This window comes from Notamacropus eugenii, chromosome 1 (assembly GCF_028372415.1).
Source record: "Notamacropus eugenii isolate mMacEug1 chromosome 1, mMacEug1.pri_v2, whole genome shotgun sequence".
Lineage (NCBI taxonomy): Eukaryota > Metazoa > Chordata > Mammalia > Diprotodontia > Macropodidae > Notamacropus > Notamacropus eugenii.
This window is the reverse complement of record NC_092872.1, coordinates 12658398-12679153: the sequence shown is the minus strand read 5'-3', so window position 1 is coordinate 12679153 and position 20756 is coordinate 12658398. Positions and strand designations below refer to the sequence as shown.

The window sequence follows — 20756 nt, the reverse complement described above, 5'->3', positions numbered from 1 at the left end:
ATCTTTATGACCTCATTTCTATTTGAATTTGACACCAAACTGGCTGGTTCAGTCGGTTCTAAATGTATGATCCTAGAGTGCTTCTAGGTAGAAATGGTATGTGCAGTAGTGTTATTAGAATGCCCTTTGATTGTTGAAGTCTGATTTAGATGTAAGAAATATTCCATTTAATACTATATTCCTCTCAGTTTTGAAAACAATAAAATCTCACCCTAGTGCTTTTGATGAAATCCTGCCCTAGAATTGAGATGAGGCTGCCAGCCTGAAATGCACAACTTGATTAGAACATTACAACATAGACAAGAATTTCAGGATATGAAAGCATCTAACCTGTGATCTGTGCCAGTGTGGAAGTGCTTACTCTGATTTAATTCAACGAACATTTGCTAGCAATATAAAGACAAAAAACAAAGCTATCTCTACCTTGAAGGAACTTAGATTCTATTAGGAATACATGTGTGTGTAATTAAGCAAATGCAAGATGATTGGAGATGACAGAAAATTTTAACAACTGGAGAACTCAGGAAAGTCAGTGTGTAGGAAGTAGCACCTGTCCTGAACCTTGAAGAAAGCTGGTGATTTTAAGAAGAGTCAAGGAGGGATTGCTTCTGGGGATGAAAGATGGCCAGTGTAAAAGGGGTAGAGATGAGGGATGAAACTTCAAATATATTAAAGAGGAGTAAAAGCCCAGAGAAATTGGCAGAATCCAAATTGTAGAGGATTTGATGATTTCAGTTCCAAGCTGAGGAGTTCGTAGTGTATCCAGTAGAGAAGTGCAGGTTTTAGGAAGGTGGCAAGATCAGTTTTTGAAGATTTTAGTGTACCTCTTCCATGTATCTGGGGGCAGCTAGGTGGCACAGTGGATACAGCACTGAACTGGGAACTAGGAAGATTCCTCTTCCTGAGTTCAAATCTGGTCTCAGACACTAGTTGTGTGACCCTGGGTAAATCTCCTAATCTTGTTTGCCTCAGTTTCTCATTTGTAAAATGAGGTGCAGAAGGAAATAGCAGACTACTCCAGGAGCTTTGCTAGAAAAACCCCAAATGGAGTCTTGCAGAGTTGGACACCCATGAGACAACTGAACAGCAATGATGAGGGTTAGGCCTGTGTTTTCAGAACACCTACCTGGACTTCGGGACTTGAATTAGGAAGCAACTCATTAAACTGTCTGAGAAGGGAATAAGCCTGAACCAAGGTGGTGGTTCTGTTGATGGAAAGAGGGAAGTCATTGTGAGAGATGCAGTCAGTTCTGCTGTAACACAACATACTATTATTATTATTGTTATTAAATACTAAGTATTTGAAGGATATCATAATGTAAAAAGCACCACACGATGCAAAATCGAGCAATTAAAACTTTGTCAATGATACATTATAGAAAGGACAATAACCTAGTAAAAGTGAAAATATAGTTTTGTTCATGTTAAAAGGTTAAGAAATACATAAGTACAATAAATAGTGGCACCATCTGTGCCTCAGGCTGCTGCTCAGTCAGCATTTGCCCTGGTTCCCCTGGGGCTAGATTGGCAAGCTGCATCTCAGGGCTGGAGGCCATGGGCTTGCTTCAGACCAGCCATACTCTGCCTACAGTTTTGTATTGTACCAGAAGATATAAGCAGAGCACTTTACCTCAACAAAGATCTGAAGTTTACTTATGAAAGAAGCATTGGAGCTTGTGAATTATTATAAAATAGTGCAGTTTTCTGCATTTGGCTGTTTCTGGAGGAACAATCAAGCAGAAGCAAAACTGAAATTTGTGTTATACTCAAAATGTCCCCTTAAAATATCAGTAGTGTCGGAACAAATTTGCGTTTTCAAAACGTGTTATAGAAGAACTGACTATATTATGGAGTTAGGCTAGACAAGATTTAGCAGTTTTGGGGGGATGGGAGGTAAATGAGAGAATCCCAGAACTTCAGAGCTGAGAGAAACCTCAGTGGTTATATTATCCAACTCATAATCTTCTTAGAACATATACTCAACAAATTGTTATCTAGTCTCTGATGATACCCCCACCTCCCAATGAAGGGAACCTACTACCTCCAGTGGCTTCCCGTTCTACTTTTAGATAGCTATAATATTAGAAGAGGTTTTTTTGGCACAGTGCCCAGGGCACAGTAGGTGTTTGATAAATGTTTATTAACTGATAGATGTTAAATCTAAATGTATCTCTCTGCAACTTCTATCCCATTCCTGTAAGTCTTCCATGTCTTGTCTAGGGAAGAGTCAAAGATGATTCTGAGTTTGTGAACCTCAGAGAATGGAAAATGGTGGTGCCCTTAGCAGAAATCAGGAAGTTGGAGGAGGGGTTGGTTAAGGAGGGGGTAAGATGGTGTGTGGTGTTAAGACATTGAAATTCAGGAAAAGGATTAGAGATTTATCTATAGATATAGTAATAGATGTTTTTGAAAAGAAATTATCTGAGAAGTGATACTTGAACTCCTGGGGTTACTAAGGAAGAGAGAAGAGAAAGGGCCTAAGATAGAGCTTTGGGATAGAAGAGGGGATGAATAATGATCATTTCAGTAAATGAGACAAAAGTGGAGTGGTTATTTGAACAGTAGGAAAATCAGGAAAGCAGAGAGATGAGAATACCCAGGGGGAGGGGTTGGTCAACAGCATTGAAAACTACAGAGGGGTTAAGTAGAATGAAGTCTGAAAAAGGTCATGAAATTCAGTATTTGCAAGTTTTATTCAATTTGAAGAGAGCTCAATAGAGTGGTAGGGCTGAAAGTCAGAGTACACAGGGTAGAGAGAACAGATGATCAGTGAGGAAGCAGCAGAGGTTTGTAGGAGTTTGCTTTGAAAGAGAAGAAAGATAAAGGGTTCTCATGAGATGGTTGTGTTTTGTTGTTCTTGTTGTGTATTTCAAAGAATTAGGGCAACGTTGATCATCTTTTCAGGTAGTAAGGAAAGATAAGAAGTGAGGAAATTATTGATGAAAAAAATTCCATAGAAAGAGGTAGAAGGAGATGAGGTGGCATTAAGACCATAAGTAGAGAAACTTGTGGAGAAAAAAGGACCATCCTTTTTTAGAGACAGTAATCAAATAAGAGATAATGGGTGAAGGTGGGAAGAGATTTTGAAGAGGTGATGTATGGTATCTTGAGAGAACTCATGATGTCTTAATTTCCTCAGTAAAGTAGGAGATAAGGATGCCTACTAAGTGCCAGGAGATGGAAGGCAGTACTGGGGCTTTGAAGATAGAAAATTAGGTTTTAGAACAGTTTCTGAAAGGAGTTAGATAATCAGTATATGAAAAATTAAGTTGTGTGATACGATAGTAAGGACCCAGTTGAGGTGAGTTTGTAGTGCAACCTGTTGGTGCAATCAAAGGTATGAACATCCCTCTGGTTGGCTCACATTAGGTTGATATTGCTGCACTTGGAGGCCAGATAGACAGTGAGCCACATAATAAACTCATGAATAAGGAGAATAAATAGAGAAAAATAAGTTTCTGAGTGATGATGGTAGGGGACAGATCTGGAACCAACAGTGAAAGTATAAGGAATATACCAACTCTTCCTTCTCAGCCTAGTGAGGAAGCTTGAGAGAAAGGCTCAAACCGCGTTGGAGCATGGAACTAGGGACATGTCAGATTGTAAAGAGAAAAGACAGGGTGAAGCATTGTACATCTGTGTTTGTCTTCCAATAAGGGAAAAGAGCTAGAAAGTGATGGGATTTTGCTGATTTTGAAGTTGCAGGAGAAAGCTGTTTTGCCTCCTAGAGACTGTGAATCACTAGGATTAGAGGAATGCAAAGATGGATTTGATGGTCATTGGACTGGATGTTCTCACCAGTTTGTCAGGGGCTCTGCCTTCAAGGAACAGGTGGCATGTCTGACCTGGATTCAAATCCATCCTCACACGCTTACTAGCTATATAACCCTGGGCAAATCACTTAACCTTATTTGCCTAATTTTCCTACAGTTATTAAATAATCTGGAAAAGGAAATGGCAAATCACTCTCCAATCTTTGCTAAGAAAACCCCAAGTGAGTCAGACACAACTGGAATGATTGAACAATAATTATCTTCTAGGTCCTATAATTAATCATCATCATTATTATTAATCATTATTCAAAGTGCTATCATTTCAAATACTCCAACTTCAATCATTCAATCAGTAATATCCCTTGATAAACATCAAGTGCCTACTGTGTGTGGGGTACTGTTGCTAAGCAGATGTTGGTGATCATGTGGTTTGGAGTTACAAAGAGTTCAGCCTAGAGTTCTGAGTTCCCACAGACTAGAGCAAACTCATTTATTGAATTAGTTCAGTAGTTATAACTCAAGATAGCAGAGACACATACAACAAATGTTTGGCTCTGTGTAAGGCCTCAAGGTTCTTTTGGTATTGAGTTATCAGTGATCATGAATGGTGTAGGGTCAAGCCCTTACTTGGTATCTGAGGCCCACAAAACTAGCCCTTCAAGCCAAAGAATCCTTTCTTTTGTATTACATCTTCTCAAAATAGTTAATGGCCTTCCTTCAGTTCCTGTGTATGTCACACCAGAAAAGGTCCTTGAGAAAGAGCCCTGGAAACTGTTTCTGCTCTTTGAGTTACTGTCTGAATAATGATCATCCTTGAATGAATTATGTTAAAGTAAATAACTGAAATACAATATGCAGGGAAGATTTTTTTTAAAAAATCAACCCTTCCTTTCCCCTGGGTATCTATGGTAAGTTAGGTTATTCTAATTATTCACACTTCTTAGTTGTGTTATGCAATAACTTGTGTAAGGAAAGATCACTTATTTTTGCAAGAGCAAAGGGAAAGGTTAGCGTTGCTTTGAATGTCCATATAAATTTCTCATTCTCTTTTGAGAATTAAGACACAATAGAAGCAAGATCCTAATGATATCATTCCAAAAGTATCATTTGCTAAAAATGTCAGTAGGTTTAAGTGGGGTTTAGATAAACAGTTATGAATCTAATCATTAATGAACCTATTAGGGGAAGCCAGGATATTTGGGCAATAATGGTGGTCAACTTAGCAACATTGTTGTAGGGATGCTACTAGGCCTAATTGACACATATTCTGATATACACACATACACATACACATGTGTATGTATGTATACATTGTTTTAAGACTTTGTTTCTTCTAATCTCTGAGTTACTTTTGTCATCGAATATCAATTCATGTGTTTTTTTAAAAAATACTGTGTCATCACAGTTCTTAAGCAAGGAGCCCTGCTTATTTTTAATTTAATTTTAATTTAATTAAATTTTTAATTTAATGTTTGCATTAATTAGGTTAGTCTCATGCACCAACAAGTTTTCATCTCAATTTTAACTTGAGCAGTTGTGGTCACTAATAAATAGCACATGCTTTATGTATTCAGTTCCACAAGTATTTACCTTACCTCCAGCGTGCTTATCTTATGTTGCATGTTGTGGGAAGGGTATAGGGAATAGGATTAATATGTCTGAGAGGAGAGTAGTGTATACAGGATTTTGGATTCAGGGGACCTTGGGTAAATTCCATTCTCTACTGATGAAAATTGACCTTTAAACAAGCCACCTAATCTCTTGGGAGCTCAGTTTCTTCTCATGGAAAATCAGGAGTTTGGACAAGGCAGATAAGTAGCAATATAATGTATTCTGTGGTGCTAGACTTTGAGTGAGAAAGAACTGAACTTGCTCCTGCCTCTTCAACTTAAATAAGGTGTGACTTGGGCAAGTTACTTGGACAAATCTCTTGTGGTCTCCGTTTCACATCTGCAAAGTGAAGCAGCTGGACTAGATTTTCTTTGTCCCTTCCATCTCTAATTTGTACTAAAATTGTACTACTATGGTAGTATTATCTCAGCTGTTTCTAGTTGTAAATCCCTCTATAAACTTTTTTATCCAAAAATGAGTCAGCCTAGTTAATCCAAGGTACACAAACTCCAGGAAGAAATGAGGCTTGAGTTGAGTTTAAGTATTCCATAGTTATCAAGTGAGGATTTTTTATTATCTAAGTTACTTTTGTCTGTTTACTTCATATACCCAAAATTGTTACCTCATTTTCTAGTGCTAACCTTTAACAAGAAAACTTTAAGAGCTTTATTCTAAAGGGGAAAAAATAAATTTGTTAAGGTTATCCTCAAGGAGGGAAGCAGGTCACTCAGGAGTCTAGACTTCTGACTTAGAACTGATTTCCATTATTTGTTCTCCTGGGGGCTCAGCCAAAGGCTGTACATGTGAATGATTTAGAAATAAAATAATGAATTGCACCAAGCATTTGAAATTCTAAAAGCCCTTTTCAGCTACACTCCTCCTCTTTATACCCTCGCAAAGCAGAGAAGGAACCCTTGGTTGGCGCTCACCTCTGTTTCCATGGAGTGATGGAAGTAACACTTCAATAAAATAAATAATGAACCTGAGAGCGTGTTATCAGCTTTTCACCTCGTCTGAATCCAACTCACATGTCCACTGTTTGCCTCTCATTTATCATTTCCAGCGCTTTGTGCCTTACTGTTGCTTTTCTAAAGCCTTGTCCTTCTCTCCTCATCCTAAAGGAGACATCTAATTTTTTTCCACTTGAGAATGGAAGAGGATGGAAAACCAAGTTGATTTTTATCAGGACTATTCATGTTCATTTAAGTTTTCTGTGCTTCATCGGATTAGTTATATTCTGGGAAAACAGATTGAGTATCGGTCTGTGAAGATACCTTTGTTCTTACATTTAAAAGATGATGAGGCCCATGAGCATTTCACATATCAAGAAGACCTCCAAATTTTGAAGATTCAGAAAAGGGACTTTTTCCCTTACCAAAAAAATAGAACCAATCTTCTCTCTTAGTAACATAAAAATAGTATCCTCATTTAAAATCCTTATCCTTTCCTAAATAAGTTCTGCTATTGAAATGTTTTGCTGTCTACTGAATCAATTTCGTGAAGTGTTATTTGTGAAACTATCCTACTATTTCACACAGCATATGATAGCTATAGCCTCTAGAGGGCAATGCCTCTTTTAATGGAAGTCTTTGGCTTCCCTGAAAGGTGTTCATAGATGGCAGCATCCTACAAGCAGTGGTGTAGTTTGGTCATCCTTGTCCCCTGAATAGTTAAACTGAATAGTTTAATTGATTGGTTGGAGGAAGAATTGTATTGATAGAAACAACTAGGATTATAAGCAAGATATTATCAAAGAAATTAATACTCAGATGTGCATTCATATCTGTTACTTCTGATTGGTGAATTAATAGGAACATGAAGTTTTCTTAGATCATTAGTGTGTTTATAAAGCACATCTGAGCTGCTCATTCACTCTCAAGCATAAAGGAATGAGAGTAGCAGCGTGATATAGTAGCTAGAGAGCTGGCCTTGATAAAACAATGTTCAGGTCCTGCTTCTGACACAGGGACTTTGTGGTTTTGGACAAATAACTTCTTGGTGCTCTAGGTAAGTGTAAGACTGTAACTTGCAGAGTGGATACTGATATCCATTGTCCAAGAGAGTTTCCTCACTTGTAGTTCACTCTACCAATGAAATCATAGATCCATTATAGAAATAAAGTGAGGGAATGAAACTAGGTGTGGGACAGGGAGCAAGGAGCAGGGAGCAAACCATTTGTGGCTAATCTGTAGTCCAGAATAGGTATTCTGGCCACTTACTGGTTTGATGTCTGCATTGGTCTGCAGAATCAGGACAGGCTGGAACCCATGGATGGCTACATTTGGTGTTATGCATATATATACATATATATATATATATATATATCTTCTCAATGTAGCCTTTATTTTAAAAGCAATAAATTGTAGTTAGGTAGGTTCCTTGAGTGTCAGCATTGTCTTTTTCCTTTGAAAATAGAATTTAATAGAATAGAATAGAACATAGGTGAAAAATGTGTCCCTCTATCCATACTTCTTGCTCCTATCTATTTAAAGAGCTATCTTTGACTCTTGTAATACCCAGGAAATCCTAACATTTTTTTTTAAGTTTGATTGTTAGCAAGATTTATGGTCATTTTTATAGCAGGAAGGTAAAGCAATTTCAATTTTTAGTGAGACTTTTGCCTTTCCTTGTATTCTCAGCACTTAAGCACAACACCTTACATAGGAGGAGCTTAATAAATGTTAGTTGACTGACTGACTTTGATAATGGATAAGGAATGTTTCCTCAGCGTCAGGGTGTGGAGAGCAAAGCAAGGCTGACCTTGGCCAGCTGACTTTTCTGCACTGACTTTGTGAGAACAAGCCAGATTGGCCAAGGCGAACACTCTTCTAGCAACAAGGCTTGTTGCCATCGATGTAGGGGATTATGTAGCCAGCCAAAGACACTTGAAATCTTGACTCCAGGACCTGAAAACAGGCCAGCTGTGATTCTTAAGAATTAGGGGGTGAAATTGCTTTACTCTTGTGTCATCACTTGATAATTATTTTTCAGATTCTTTCTTGGGTAACTTATTTCTATGTTTTCCAAATAAATGGGGCAGGAGAAAAGAGAACTGGCATGATTTTTCCAGAGAGGATTTTTTAAAATTATGTATTTTTTCAATCAGCAAAAATCCATCCTTTCTCCTTCCCTTCTTACCCCCCCCCCCCCAAAAAAAAGAATGAAAGAAAAACAATCCTTGCATGTCTAGTCACGCAAACTTTCTGCATTGACCATGTCCAAAAAAATGTTTCGTTCTTCAGAGTTGGGTAACATTTTTCATCCTTAGTACTCTGGAATTATGGTTTATCATTACAGTGATTAGAATTCCTAATTCTTCCAAAGTTCTTTGTTTCTATTATTTCTCCAAAGTACATATTTATTGTACTTTTATTTATTTATTTATTTTATTGTATTTCTCCAAAGTACATTATTATTGGGAATAAGAGAGTCTCTTAGCTGTCCATTGTAACTCTTATCACGGCTTCATTCATAGAGAATCTTTGAACAAAAGCAGTTGTCTGCAAGAGGGGCAGTATCATTTATGCAGTGTTCTGTTTATGGGGAACCGTACGCTTAACACTGCCCAGAGATTTTACACTGTCCTGTTGAAATGATAAGGACTGTAGCATTCTAGGTATCTATCTGGTTCCAGTTATGGTAGGTAGCAATTTACTGGGGTTTAAGAAATGTATTTCTTTTTATTGGGGTCCAGGTAGCAGCTTCTGGATAATAGTAGCCTTTTTCAGAGGACCCAAGTGTAAATTCTGTTTAATTGACGTTGTATATGTTCCATCTGCCTATGTGGTGTGATTTTCATGCGACCTCACAGGCCACCCATTCCAGTAAAGCGGCCAGAATGCAGGTTACTGTGTGGTATTTTCAATCTGTGTCTGTCAGTATTATTAGTAGTTCCCCTACACACTTGCTTTGGCAACTTGCTTGTTGTCATTCCACAGTGACATTGACAAAGTGGAGAGTGACAGAAGGTCAGCCAGAATGGTGAAAGGTCTTGAGTTCCCGCCACAAGTACCAGGTGGAGGAGTTAGTATTGTCTTGACTGAAGACAATTTAGAGGGCGCGTGACAGTGGTCTTTAAGTGTTTGAAGTGGGAAGAAAGAAAGGTAGATTCAACTTCTAAACTTGCTCTGCTTGGCCATACCAGGTGGGACTAGGAATGAGTGTGGAACAGTGTTCTATCAGAGCTGTTTAAAGAAAAAGAGTGCGTTTCCCCTAATTAGAGATCTTCAAACAAGCTAGATGACCATTTGTTGACTGTATTATAGAACACTATCGTAAAACTCAAACAAAGGTGGCTCAGGGCTGAATATTGTGTCAGCCTAGGGAGGGTGATACTCCAGGCTTGAGCACCTACTGTAGAGGATATTCATTTTCATAAGGATGGAAGGACCTTCCAGTTCTGGGATGCTGAAGTCATGTCACATAGATGGGTGTGCTGCCATGCAATTCAGATGCGTGCTTTGCTCAGCTCTCTCATTTCCTTTTAAGGCTCAGCTCAGAAAGCCTTTCCTGAGAACCTCAACTCTTAATGTTCCCTCTCAAAATTACTTTGTGCTTACTTGTCTTCATCTGTTGTTCTCCCAGTCTCCTATGAGGACGAGAGAGGAGATTTAATAGATTAGTGTAGAATTCAATTTGCTTGTAGAAGAAGCCAGGTCTTTTACATACTGCTATCTCCTGGCAACTGTTATATACCTAGAGATAAAGTACATTGTTTTAGTTAATCAGTAGCAACATTAGTTTTGAAAATTTTAGGGCTGTTTATTTTCTCTCCCTGTTGCTTATGTGACAGTGTTGAACTTGGAGTCAGGAAGAGCTGGATTCATTTGTACTGATTATCCATGGACAAGTGACTGCGTTTCTCTGAGCCTCGGTTTCTCCGTCTGTTAAGTGGGTACCTACCTTACATTGTTGTGGAGCTCAAATAGATTATGTATGTAAAGTACTTTTTTCTCTAGGAACATAATGATTATGTTTCCCCCTTCTGGACACCACGTCACTCTGTTGCCAGTGAGTAGCGTCGCCACATCGCCAGTTTCCAAAGAAGTAAACTTCCAGGTCATTCTTACCTTGTCCTCATCTTATCCTTTACTCCATAGCTCTCTTATGAATGCTGCCTTCTTTACCACTTGTGTGTTAAGAGGACTCTGAAACTTAAATTTTTCCGTCCCCTAGGTTTTCTCAGAGTGGTGATGTGAGGAATCAGTAAATCAGTAAGCATTTATTAAGCATCTACTGTGTGCCAGGCACTGCGCTAAGCCCTGGGGATACAAAAAGAGGCAAAAGCCAGTCCCTGCCCTCAGATAACTTACAATCTAATGAATGAGACAACATGCAGTCAGATATGTACAAAGAGAGCTATATGTAGATTGAATTAGGAAATAATTAACAGAGGGAAGGAAGGCACTCGACTTAAGAGAGACTGGGGAAGACTTCCTATAGAAAGGTGGGATTTTAGTTCATACTTAAAGGAAGCCAGGGTGGTCAGTAGTCAGAGGAGATAAAGCATTGCAGACATGAGGACCAGCCAGAGAAAATGACCAGAACCAAGGGATGGAGTAAATAGGTAGGGGGCCAGTGTGATTAGATTGAAGAGAATGTGTTAGGGATTTTGAGGTGTAAAAAGATTGGAAATGGGATGGGAAGTCTAAGCTATGAAGGGCTTTGAATTCAAGACAGGGTTTTGTATTTGATCCTGAAGGCAGTGTGGAGCCCCTGGAGTTTATTGAGTTGGGGTGGTGCTGGGATGGTGACATGATCAGACTTGGGGTTTGGGGGGAAATTGGAGGATGGAATGAAGTGGGGAGAGGCTTGAGGCAGGCAGAGTCACCAACAGGCTGTTAAAATGGTTGAGGAGTGAGATGACAAGAACCAGCCTACACCAGAGTGGCGACAGGAGAGTAGGGGAGCATATAGGAGAGATGTTGCAAGGGTGAAAACAACAAAGGTTGGCAGCAGCTTAAACATAGGGCACGAGAGATAATGGAGGAATCCAGGATAACTCTCGGTTGTGAGCCTGAGGGACTGGGACCATGGTGTTGCGCCCTACAGTAGTAAGGAAGGTAGGGGTGGAGGTGGTTTGAGGAGAAAGATAATGATTCTGTTTTGGATATGGTGAGTTAAAGATTTCTACCAGACATCCAGTTTGAAATGTTTGGAAGGCAGTTGGAGATAAGAGATTGGAGATCAGCAGAGAGATTAAGGCAGGAAAGGTAGATTTGAGAATTATCAGTATGGTGATTAGATTCATTGGAGCTGGTGAGATCACCAAGTGAAGTAGTATGGAGGGAGAAGAAAAGAGGGCCCAGAACAGAAATCTAAGTTAAATCTACAGTTAGAGTACATAGTTTGTAAGAGAATCAGTCAAATAAGTAGATAGAGAACCAGGAGGGAGTAGTGACCCAAAAACCTAGAGAGAAGAGAGTATTAAGGAGGAGAAGAGTGATCAACGTTATCAGCAGCTGCAGAGAGATCAAGTAAAATGAGGAGCAGTCATTGAGTTTGGCAACTAGGAGATCATTGGTAGCTTTGGAGGGTAGTGTCAGTGGGATGATAACAGTGGAAACTGGACTGTAAGGTGTTAAGGGAGCAAGAAGAAAGAAAGTGGGAGCCCCTGTAATAGACAGCTTCTTCACAAGGAGTTTAGCTACAAAGGGCACACAGAATATAGAATGGTAGTGGATGGAAGAATCAAGGGAGAGTTGTTTTAGGATAAAGAAGACATGGTCTGGTTACTAGCCAGTAGGAAATTAGTCAGTAGAGAGGGAGAGGTTGTAAATAAGTGGGAGTAGAGATAACAGAAAGGGCAGCCTGTTGGAGGTGATGGGAACTAGGATCACTTGAACAGGTAGAGGCGTTCACCTTGTTAGTTAAAGGATCAAGGCCACTTCCTCATGTAAGACGGGACAAAGGAAATAGTAGCGGAGGGCGCCAGGGTGATAGATGAGGAAAAAGGAGTTCATAATCAATGTTCTCAGTTCTTTCAATTCTCAGCTGAGAGAGTAGGGGGAGGAGAAGCCATAAGAGGTTTATGTACATGTGGAAAGGAAGAGCTTCCGTGGGGAGTGGGCTAGAGAGTTGATAAGAGAAGTCGAGTAGAATTGCCTGGTAACTTTATTTTCTTCATTAGTCAAAAATTGCTTTTTGACTATTTCCAGCATCGGTTGATGTCCAAGCAATCTCATTAGCAGATTACATGATCTGAATTTTCTTTTGTTTGACTCTTAAGGGTTCAATTGTGAATCAGTAATTATTTTGAAGCATATTTTATTCTTGTAAAATTGCACCTCTTTGGACAAAAGTACATCTTTTATAGGATTCTCTTGCTTCAGGCAGCTTATTCAGTGAAAATTTATTAAGCATTCACTTGTGTGTAAAGTACTGCGTTTAGCACTGGGGGATAAAAACTTTAGATAAAAGTCAAGTCCAACTTCTTAGAGCTTACCATCTATTAAAAGATAAACACCAATACAGATCATTATAATACATAAAATGATAAATGGCAAATACACTAAAAAGTTTTTAAATGAAACACCATGTCCCAGGAGAAAAGTCGTGAATATAACCTGAAGCAAGATTTCATAGAGAGAGTGACATTTAAATTGTGTTTTAAATTGCAGTTAGGAATTCAGGACATTCCGTGCTTAACAAAACAGCATGCACAAGAGACAAAGGGTAGTGCACTTTAGCTAATGCATGGAGTGGTGGTACCAGCTTAGGAAGGACCTGGAACACCAGACAAAACAGGTTAATCTGTACCGGATATTAGCAGTGCAGAGTGACTGAAGAGTTTTGAGGAAAAGACTAATTTAACTAAATAGAAATATTTAAAAACATCATTCTGGCCATGGTACAAAGGCCAGTTTGGAAGACTTGTTAAAGAACTCTGGTAGTAATGCAGGCAAGTGGTCATGAGGGTGGTGGTAGGAAAGAGAGAGAGGGTCATCTCTGAGAGAGGTTACAGAATGGTAACTGATGAATAGCGGCAACATTGATAATCTTAGCTAGCACGTTAAGTCTTCTACAAACGTTGGTTTGATCCTCACAACAGCCCTCGGGAGGGAGGTGCTATTAGTGTCTCCATTTTCCATATGAGGGAGTTAAGGCAGAGTGAGTTGCCCAGGGTCACACTGTTAGGAAGTGTCTTGAGCACTTGCACTGAAGTGTTAAAGACTCTAGGGCCAGCATTCTGTGCACTGTGGTGCCATCAAGCTGCCTCTGAAGGGAGTGAAAAAAGTCAAAAGGTTTGAAATTTTCAGACATGGAAAAGACAGTGAATACTGGAGTACCCCTGGCAGAAATAATGAAGTCAGAAGAAAAAGATTTAGAAAGAAAAGGTAAAGTATTCATCTTGGTTTTGAAAAGTTGAGTCTAAGGTGCAGGTGGGAACATCCAGGTGAAGGTGTCCTCTAGAAGCTGAGGTGTGGGTCCGTATTCCAGAATATTGGGAGTCATGTACATAGTAGAAGTAGTTGAAGCTATGGGAGTGATACTTCTAAAGGAGAGCTGGGGAAGAGATGAAGGCCTAACTGAGATTCTTGGGGAACAGGAAGAGCCTAAGTAGTTAAAACAGTAGGAAAACCAGGAGAATATGTTTTCCCTCAAGCTGAGGGAGAAAGCTTATCACCTGTGAAATTATTTTACATCTCATGGTGTAGCCTTAAAAGAAAATAGTCCCCCCCCCCCCCCAAATAAACGTCCTGAAGTTACAAGCTAATTAACAATCAGTCATCATAGTCTAAAGCTAGTTATAAAGCAGTACAGATAATGTCTTGTGATTCTTTCTTTCCCTGGAGTTTCCTGTAATTTCAAACACTTGAGACAACACACAATCCTATCTGGATTAGATCATCTTTTTGTATGTATATCAACAGATTTTGGAGATTCAGGCCAGTGTTTACTCTTGAAAGATGAGTGGAGAATGATGCTATCTGTGCGTCCAGAAACCCCCTCCCTCTCCCGCCATTTCATGATCTCGACTCAGTTAAACTATTAGTCCTCAGCCTGAGTGCACCCTTGGTATTAAGCTCTTCTTTCTTCTCTCATTAGCCCATCCGTGTCCTCAGGAAGACAGCTGCCAGTCTCTTCTTTTTTTAACCCTAACTAACCAAAGAGAACTTCAAAAAAAATTAATTCTGAAAAGGTTTCTTTTTTAATAACTTTTCACAGCTGCCTGTCTCTGCTGAAGTTTTGGAACAATGAGTAGCTCGTGAAAACAATCCCAATGTGTCAGTTGCTACTGGGGACATCTTCCATCTGAGTCTGTTTAAAGTAACATCTAAAGTCATTCCCAGGATATATATTGCTTTAAATTTGTTTGCCCATGGATTCTTGGGATTGTATTATAGCCTTCCTGGCCCACCTATTCATAGTACACTTATGACCAGTACCCTTAAATACCCTTCTGCAGGTCAGATGCCAGGCCCTGGTTCCATGATGCCTGGACAGCCCATGCCAGGCCGTATGATTCCAGCTGTTGCAGCCAGTATCCATCCTTCTGGGGGTGGTCCTCCTCCACCTGTCATGCCACCAATGCCTGGGAACATCATTGGACCAAGAGTACCCCTTGCAGCACCCAATGGCATGTGTAAGTAAAATTCTGTGGGTGGCTCACTACCCTCTCACCTCCTGGGTCTAGGGAAAGGGGATTAAATCATGAGTACTTTATTTGTTCAGAGGTCTAAGTCCAGTCACATCTGAATTACCCAGAACTGTAGGATAGGTAAATGTAAATCAACAATTCTAATTTCAGCAGGAAATTTTTGTTAGCATAGTGATTCACCCCACTATCTAACAAAGGAGAAGTTTGCGCTGTTCAAGCTCATTAGCCGGCATGGCTTCAGTAATTGACACTTCTGATTAGTTGAGAATACTTGGGAAACAGAGGATGCTGTTCATCCAACTTCTTCCTCTTTCCTGTCTTTTAGTTATGTCCTTGACATAGGATAGCTTGTTTGTTCAGTAGTCCTTCATGGGTGCAGAATGTAAGGCCAAAAATTAGAAGTGAACAACAAGCAGTGAAACAATTAAAAGACTGAGTAGCAGGCCTTGTAAGCAGTCAGGCTTACCAGTTGTTAGTGTCCTGCAAAGGAAGAAGGAGCATTTCTCCCTTACCTTACCTTCACCATACTAGGAACCATTGACTAGCCTACTTGACTTAGAAAATTTGTAATCATACCTTTCTTACTTGGAAATTGGGGTTATCCCCGTGTTAGAGAATCATTAGTGTATCTGCCACATTGAGGTTTTTGAAGGTGTTTCCCAGCGTTTGGATTTTTACTAGCATCTTTTGCTGAGCATCTCTTATATGCTGAACCCTGCAGACAATGCTGTGGGGAATACAGAGAAATATAAAACATAATCCCCATCTTCATATAGCTTATCTGTCATCTTGTTAAGGTGACAACATACATGAAAAATTAAGAGAAAAAGTGCCACAAGGTTATACATTAGTAGTATATTGGAAAAAGGCCCTGGGCTTATGAGGCATAGTGCTCAGGTTCTAGTCCCAACTCCATTAATAGAAATTGCTTCATTTCTCTGGACCTCAGTATCCTTATCTGTAAAATGAAGTGATTAGATTAGAAAGCCAGCTCCCAAGTAGCTGAGTCCGTACCTGTGATATCAGATTGTATAATGGGTGTGACATATACAGATGTGTTATGTGTGTATATGCACATATTAATTGCTGGGTATCAACAAGCTAGCTGAATTTGCCATTGCTATTGGGCATGACATGTAAGACAAATTGGTGCTTTGATTTCAGTGAGCGAGCTTATTGTGGGCTGGAGTTCACAAGTAAGGCCTTAAGTGAGAAGCTGGAACTTGAGTTGGATGGGTAAAATCACAGTGCTGGAGAAAAGTCCCTCTGGTCAGTTTGTCCATCTTTTGAGAGAGCCAGTACCCAGAACTAATATATACTTCCTCATAATATGTTTTATATTAAAAATGTTTGCTGTTAGCCCTGCAAACAAATATTAAAAAAAATGTACAAGCCTCCTATAACTAAGCTATTTTTTTTTCTCTGTTCAGAAGTAAAATACCCATCTTTGATAATGTTGTAAACTCTAGTTCATCCTATACAGATGCTTAAGAAGTGGTTCTACAGAATTGGGAGCTGTTGATTGATCTTGGAGGTTCACAGTAAAACTGGAGCAGGCCCGTGTAGGGCTTCGTCCTGTCTCACCTTCCACATCCTGTACTTCCCCATCTCCATTCTTAGGCTTAGGGTATTTCTAGTCCTAGTAACTGTCGTCTTCACCTCTTCCATGAAGCTTTTCTTGAATTCCTCAGCCACAACTGATTTCACCCTTCTCCTTCTCACTCTCATAATATATAATATAATTTGTTCTTCTCTTATGTAATTATCACATGCACCAGATACATCTTAATATTTACATTAATAAGCAGGTGCTATATGAGGCATTGGGGAGACACAGGTTAAAAATTGCACTGTCCTTGCCCTCAAGGAATGTAGAGTCTGCTGAGGGATTCATGTACAAGTTAAAGGATAATGGAAGCCAGGAAGAAAGCACTTTGAGCTGGGGGAAGAGAGGGTTCGGGGATGTACTTGATAATTCTTTGTATCCTCAGCTTTCCTCTACTGTCAGTCCCCAAGCATTTGTTAAGCATTGACTGTTCTAGGCACTCTTCAAGGTCTTCGAGATGGAAAGATCGGAGATGGCAGGCTTGTCAAAAGCTGCCTGGTCCTGATGGAACTCAGACTGGGCTTTGAAGAATCAGTAAGATTTAAATAGATGTAGAGGATCAGAGCATTCCAGAAGAGCAGCAGAGAAGTCAGAAATCGAGACAGAAAAGAGTGCAGTGTGTGAGCATAGGGGGTGTGGTTTCAGAAGTGACTCTCCGTGTTTTCCCTGATCTAGCTTTCTTCCCTCCTAATTGCTCATGCTTCCATTATTGATGTTTAGCTTTTGGATGTATTTTCAGATCCCCCTCCTCCTCAGCAACAGCCCCCACCGCCTCCTCCCACTGATGGCGTCACTCCTCCTCCTGCAGCAGCTCCAGCCTCCTCGGCTCCCTAACAAGAAGAAGTTTGGGGGCGTCCAGGCCCGATTCCGTGACCCCAAGTAGTGGTGACCCCAAGTAGTGGTGACAAGACTCTCTTATTCCTCAGTTTCCTTCTGTCTCTTTCAGGATTTTTCCTCTTCCACATCTGAGTGCCTCCTTGCTCTGGTTATTCCTGTTGGTGGTGCTCCTTTGCCAGGGCTTGTGGGGGTCTGGGGGTGACTCTCCTTGTGTCTTCCCTGTGCTGAGTAAGGGGCAAATAGGGATACGGCGGCTACGCCCACCCCAGACTTTGCCCTGTCTTGGTCCTTCTGTGGGTCATTTTTTTGTTGGTAGTATTTTTTTAAGGAAAACAATCCGAAGTTAATAGGAACCAAAAGACGCAAGCAGAGAGACGGACTCACCAGGCTAGAAGTGATTGAACTTGGAGACATGGCAGACGAATTCATTTTAGTTTAATGGTGGGATGGGATGGGATGGGATGGAGCACAAATGTTTAAAAGGTACATGGGGCCTTGGCACATACACATACAAGCATGTAGATAAAAGAAAAGTGGAGAGAGGCACCCCTGCCATTAATACTGCCCCCATTGAGGAACACATGTGCCTCTTTGTTAGTCCAGGGTAATGTATATCATTTGAATCAGTCAGTACCTGGTGCATCTCTCAAGCTGTGCTAACAAAGCATCCTCTTTTCGTTTATGTATGGTGGCTGAGAGTGCAAGAACCAGAATAAAATTACTCTCTTCTCCAGGTTCGCTGGTTCTGGCTTTCTATGCAGATAGTTATTGTTGGGATGGTTTGACATGTAGGGAGCTTTGGGGACTACTAGGGGTGGGATCGGAACTGGGGGATGTGTTCCTTAGGTCCCCAGGGCACCCAGAAAAGTTTCAGAAGTCTAAGGCACTAACTAGCTTGTGGAATCAAGCTTGATAGTCAGTGTTGGATGCATTTTTCTCCACTTTACTCTCCCCCTTTTAAAAAGCTTAAAAGAAAAAAAAGTAGATGTAGTTCTGAAGTTCTAGTTGATGGAACTTGGTTGGGATGGCTCGGGGTGTAAGGCCCCAAACTACCTCTTGCAGACAGCCAGAGTGAGCAGAATTCAGTGGAAGCGGTACTTAGAATTTAAAACAAGATTATCAGAGAGGTGAGGTAGTGCTGTGCCCACTTGTACACCTCTCCCCTTTACTTTCCAATCTCTAACATTCCATCCTTCATCTGGATTTTGATAGGAAGCACCTGGTTAAGAAAATTCTGAGGGGATGCCAGGAGAAGGGCTCAGCAGCGTGAGCAATAAGCGCTCTGGTTTTATTAAGAGATGGGGTTTTACTTTTTCTTTTGGAAGAAGGGTTGGTGTTTTGGAAGATTTTTTGTTTTTGTTTTGTTTTTCAGGGACAGGGGTACAAGGATGGGGTCCATTCTATGTAGGAAGATACAGAAATGCCTTAATATGAGCCCAATTTGGACCACCACACTCTGTTCCTAATACTAATGGTCAGTTACTTACTAGTTCTTGGTGACCATTCAGTTTTCCACTATTCCTATTCCCTACGAAAGAGGGATTTGTTTTTTTTTTTCCTGATATAGCTTTGTTTTCCAAAGCTTCTGGCCTCCTCACCTTAATTTCCAGGTTGCATTTCCATCATGTTGAAGTACAAGGTTGGAAGTTTTTGCTTTGTTTCCTGTCTTGTCTATAAAACTTTACATATAAAGGACAGGACACATGGACTCTGGACACAGTAGAACTTTTTTCTTTCTTTTTCTTTTTTTTTCTTATTCTCTGAAAAACAACAACACACAAGCATCATCAAAATCTGCCTTCTTAAGGCTTCAGGTGTGGACTTCAGCTAAGCAGATGCTATTAGTATCTCAAAGCCCTTTCTCAGAGCACTGGATTTGAGCTGTCCCTACTGGAGTTTAGATTTAATGCAGTTACCAGTGCCTTGTGAAAACAACCAGGGTCTTCCTCGTTTCTTTCCCTCCTCCTCCCACTCTGACCCACTCCCCACCCCACCAAAGGGAATTCTTTCCAAGTGTTACATTTTCTTCCAGGGCTTTCGAAGGAACATGGAATCTTGTTTCAGATTGTAATCCCATGTAACCTCAGGTTGTTAGGGTAAACACTTTCAAATTTCAAAGATCCAGGTAAAGTTATTTTTTACTGTACTGGTGATGGTCCTACCAAGTACCTGAATTCTTAACACTGCTGTGTATCTGTATAAATAACCATGTGGTGACTTTTTTCATCTGATCCTGTGTATATGATCCAGTTTTATTCCTGCAATACAGCCATCCAGTTTTGTGAGAAAAACAAATGTGGTTTTTGTACAAACCTGTGTCCTTGTGTGTGATTATTTCCAAAAATAAAGAATGGGACTGGATCAGGAGCTAGGAAGTCTCTTGGTCCTGTCTCCATGTCACAGTAAGACCCTGTATTTCTGCTTGTGCTGTAGAGTGCCAGATACTTGTCCTATTGTGTGAAAATGCAATGAGTTGATGTGTATCTTGGACTTTTCTCCTGAAAACCAAAGATGCTTGGGAAACATCCAGTAGAAATTGTGAGCTGAAACTCTTTCCACCCTAGCATCTTGTACAAGCTTTCATGTAAAATGAAAGAAGGTAAGTGTGAAGATGCCAAAGAAGAGGGCACCTTGACACTGTTTACTGGGTTCGACTTCCTTGTTCTGACCCTCCCTGGGAAATGAAGTGAGACAGATTGGTTTTGATAGTCAAGGTGTGACCGATAGGCTATTTATATTGAGATACTGCCTATCAGCTGATCCACTCCAGCCCTTAGAGAGAGTAGGCCTTGAGAACTTGAAGCTTGGTGATCTCTTAGACTGCACGTGTAATTAAACCTCAATGGAACTGTATCAGCAGTCAGGATAGGAAGGAATTACTGGGGTCCTCATAATCGAGGTTTTGAACTTTCTTTTAATTGGTTCAGAAACTTAATTATATAAATTCATGAAGGGATGATGAAGCCCTAAGCAATTGTGTCGTGATAACCAAAGTTAGATCTGAGATTGATTTATAAACCAGAATGCCAAGTTAACTTACAATAAGAGATCACACATAGAATTCTGCTAAAGAAAACATTTTATTTCCCTTTTTTGAAAATAAGGACCTTTGCCTATCTTTGATCTTTTTCCTGCTGCCATCCTCCTGCCTTCGCCACAGTTTTTTCACAGATCACCAGAAGTTGCTCAGCAAATCTCAAGTTTTTTTCAGTGTCCTGACACATTTGTCCTGGCCTATCAGCTTGAACTATTAAAGGTATTCTTTTTGCCGTCTTCTCGTTTTGAGGGGAGATATGCGTCATCTAAAAATTTAGATGGGCACTATCCT

The 20756-nt window shown here is 40.1% G+C and overlaps 1 protein-coding gene across 2 annotated transcripts in view; it reads left to right on the top strand.

The window, feature by feature from the left end:
* SMARCC1 (SWI/SNF related BAF chromatin remodeling complex subunit C1) overlaps positions 1 to 19834 on the top strand; it is a 173024-nt gene extending 153190 nt beyond the window's left edge. For both annotated transcript variants that reach the window (XM_072653841.1, XM_072653833.1), the window contains exons 27-28: positions 14794 to 14970; positions 17331 to 19834. In XM_072653841.1, coding sequence (XP_072509942.1) covers positions 14794 to 14970; positions 17331 to 17425 — 272 coding nt within the window. In that variant the 3' untranslated portion in view covers positions 17426 to 19834. The remainder of the gene's footprint in view (positions 1 to 14793; positions 14971 to 17330) is intronic.
* The last annotated feature ends 922 nt before the right edge of the window (positions 19835 to 20756 follow it).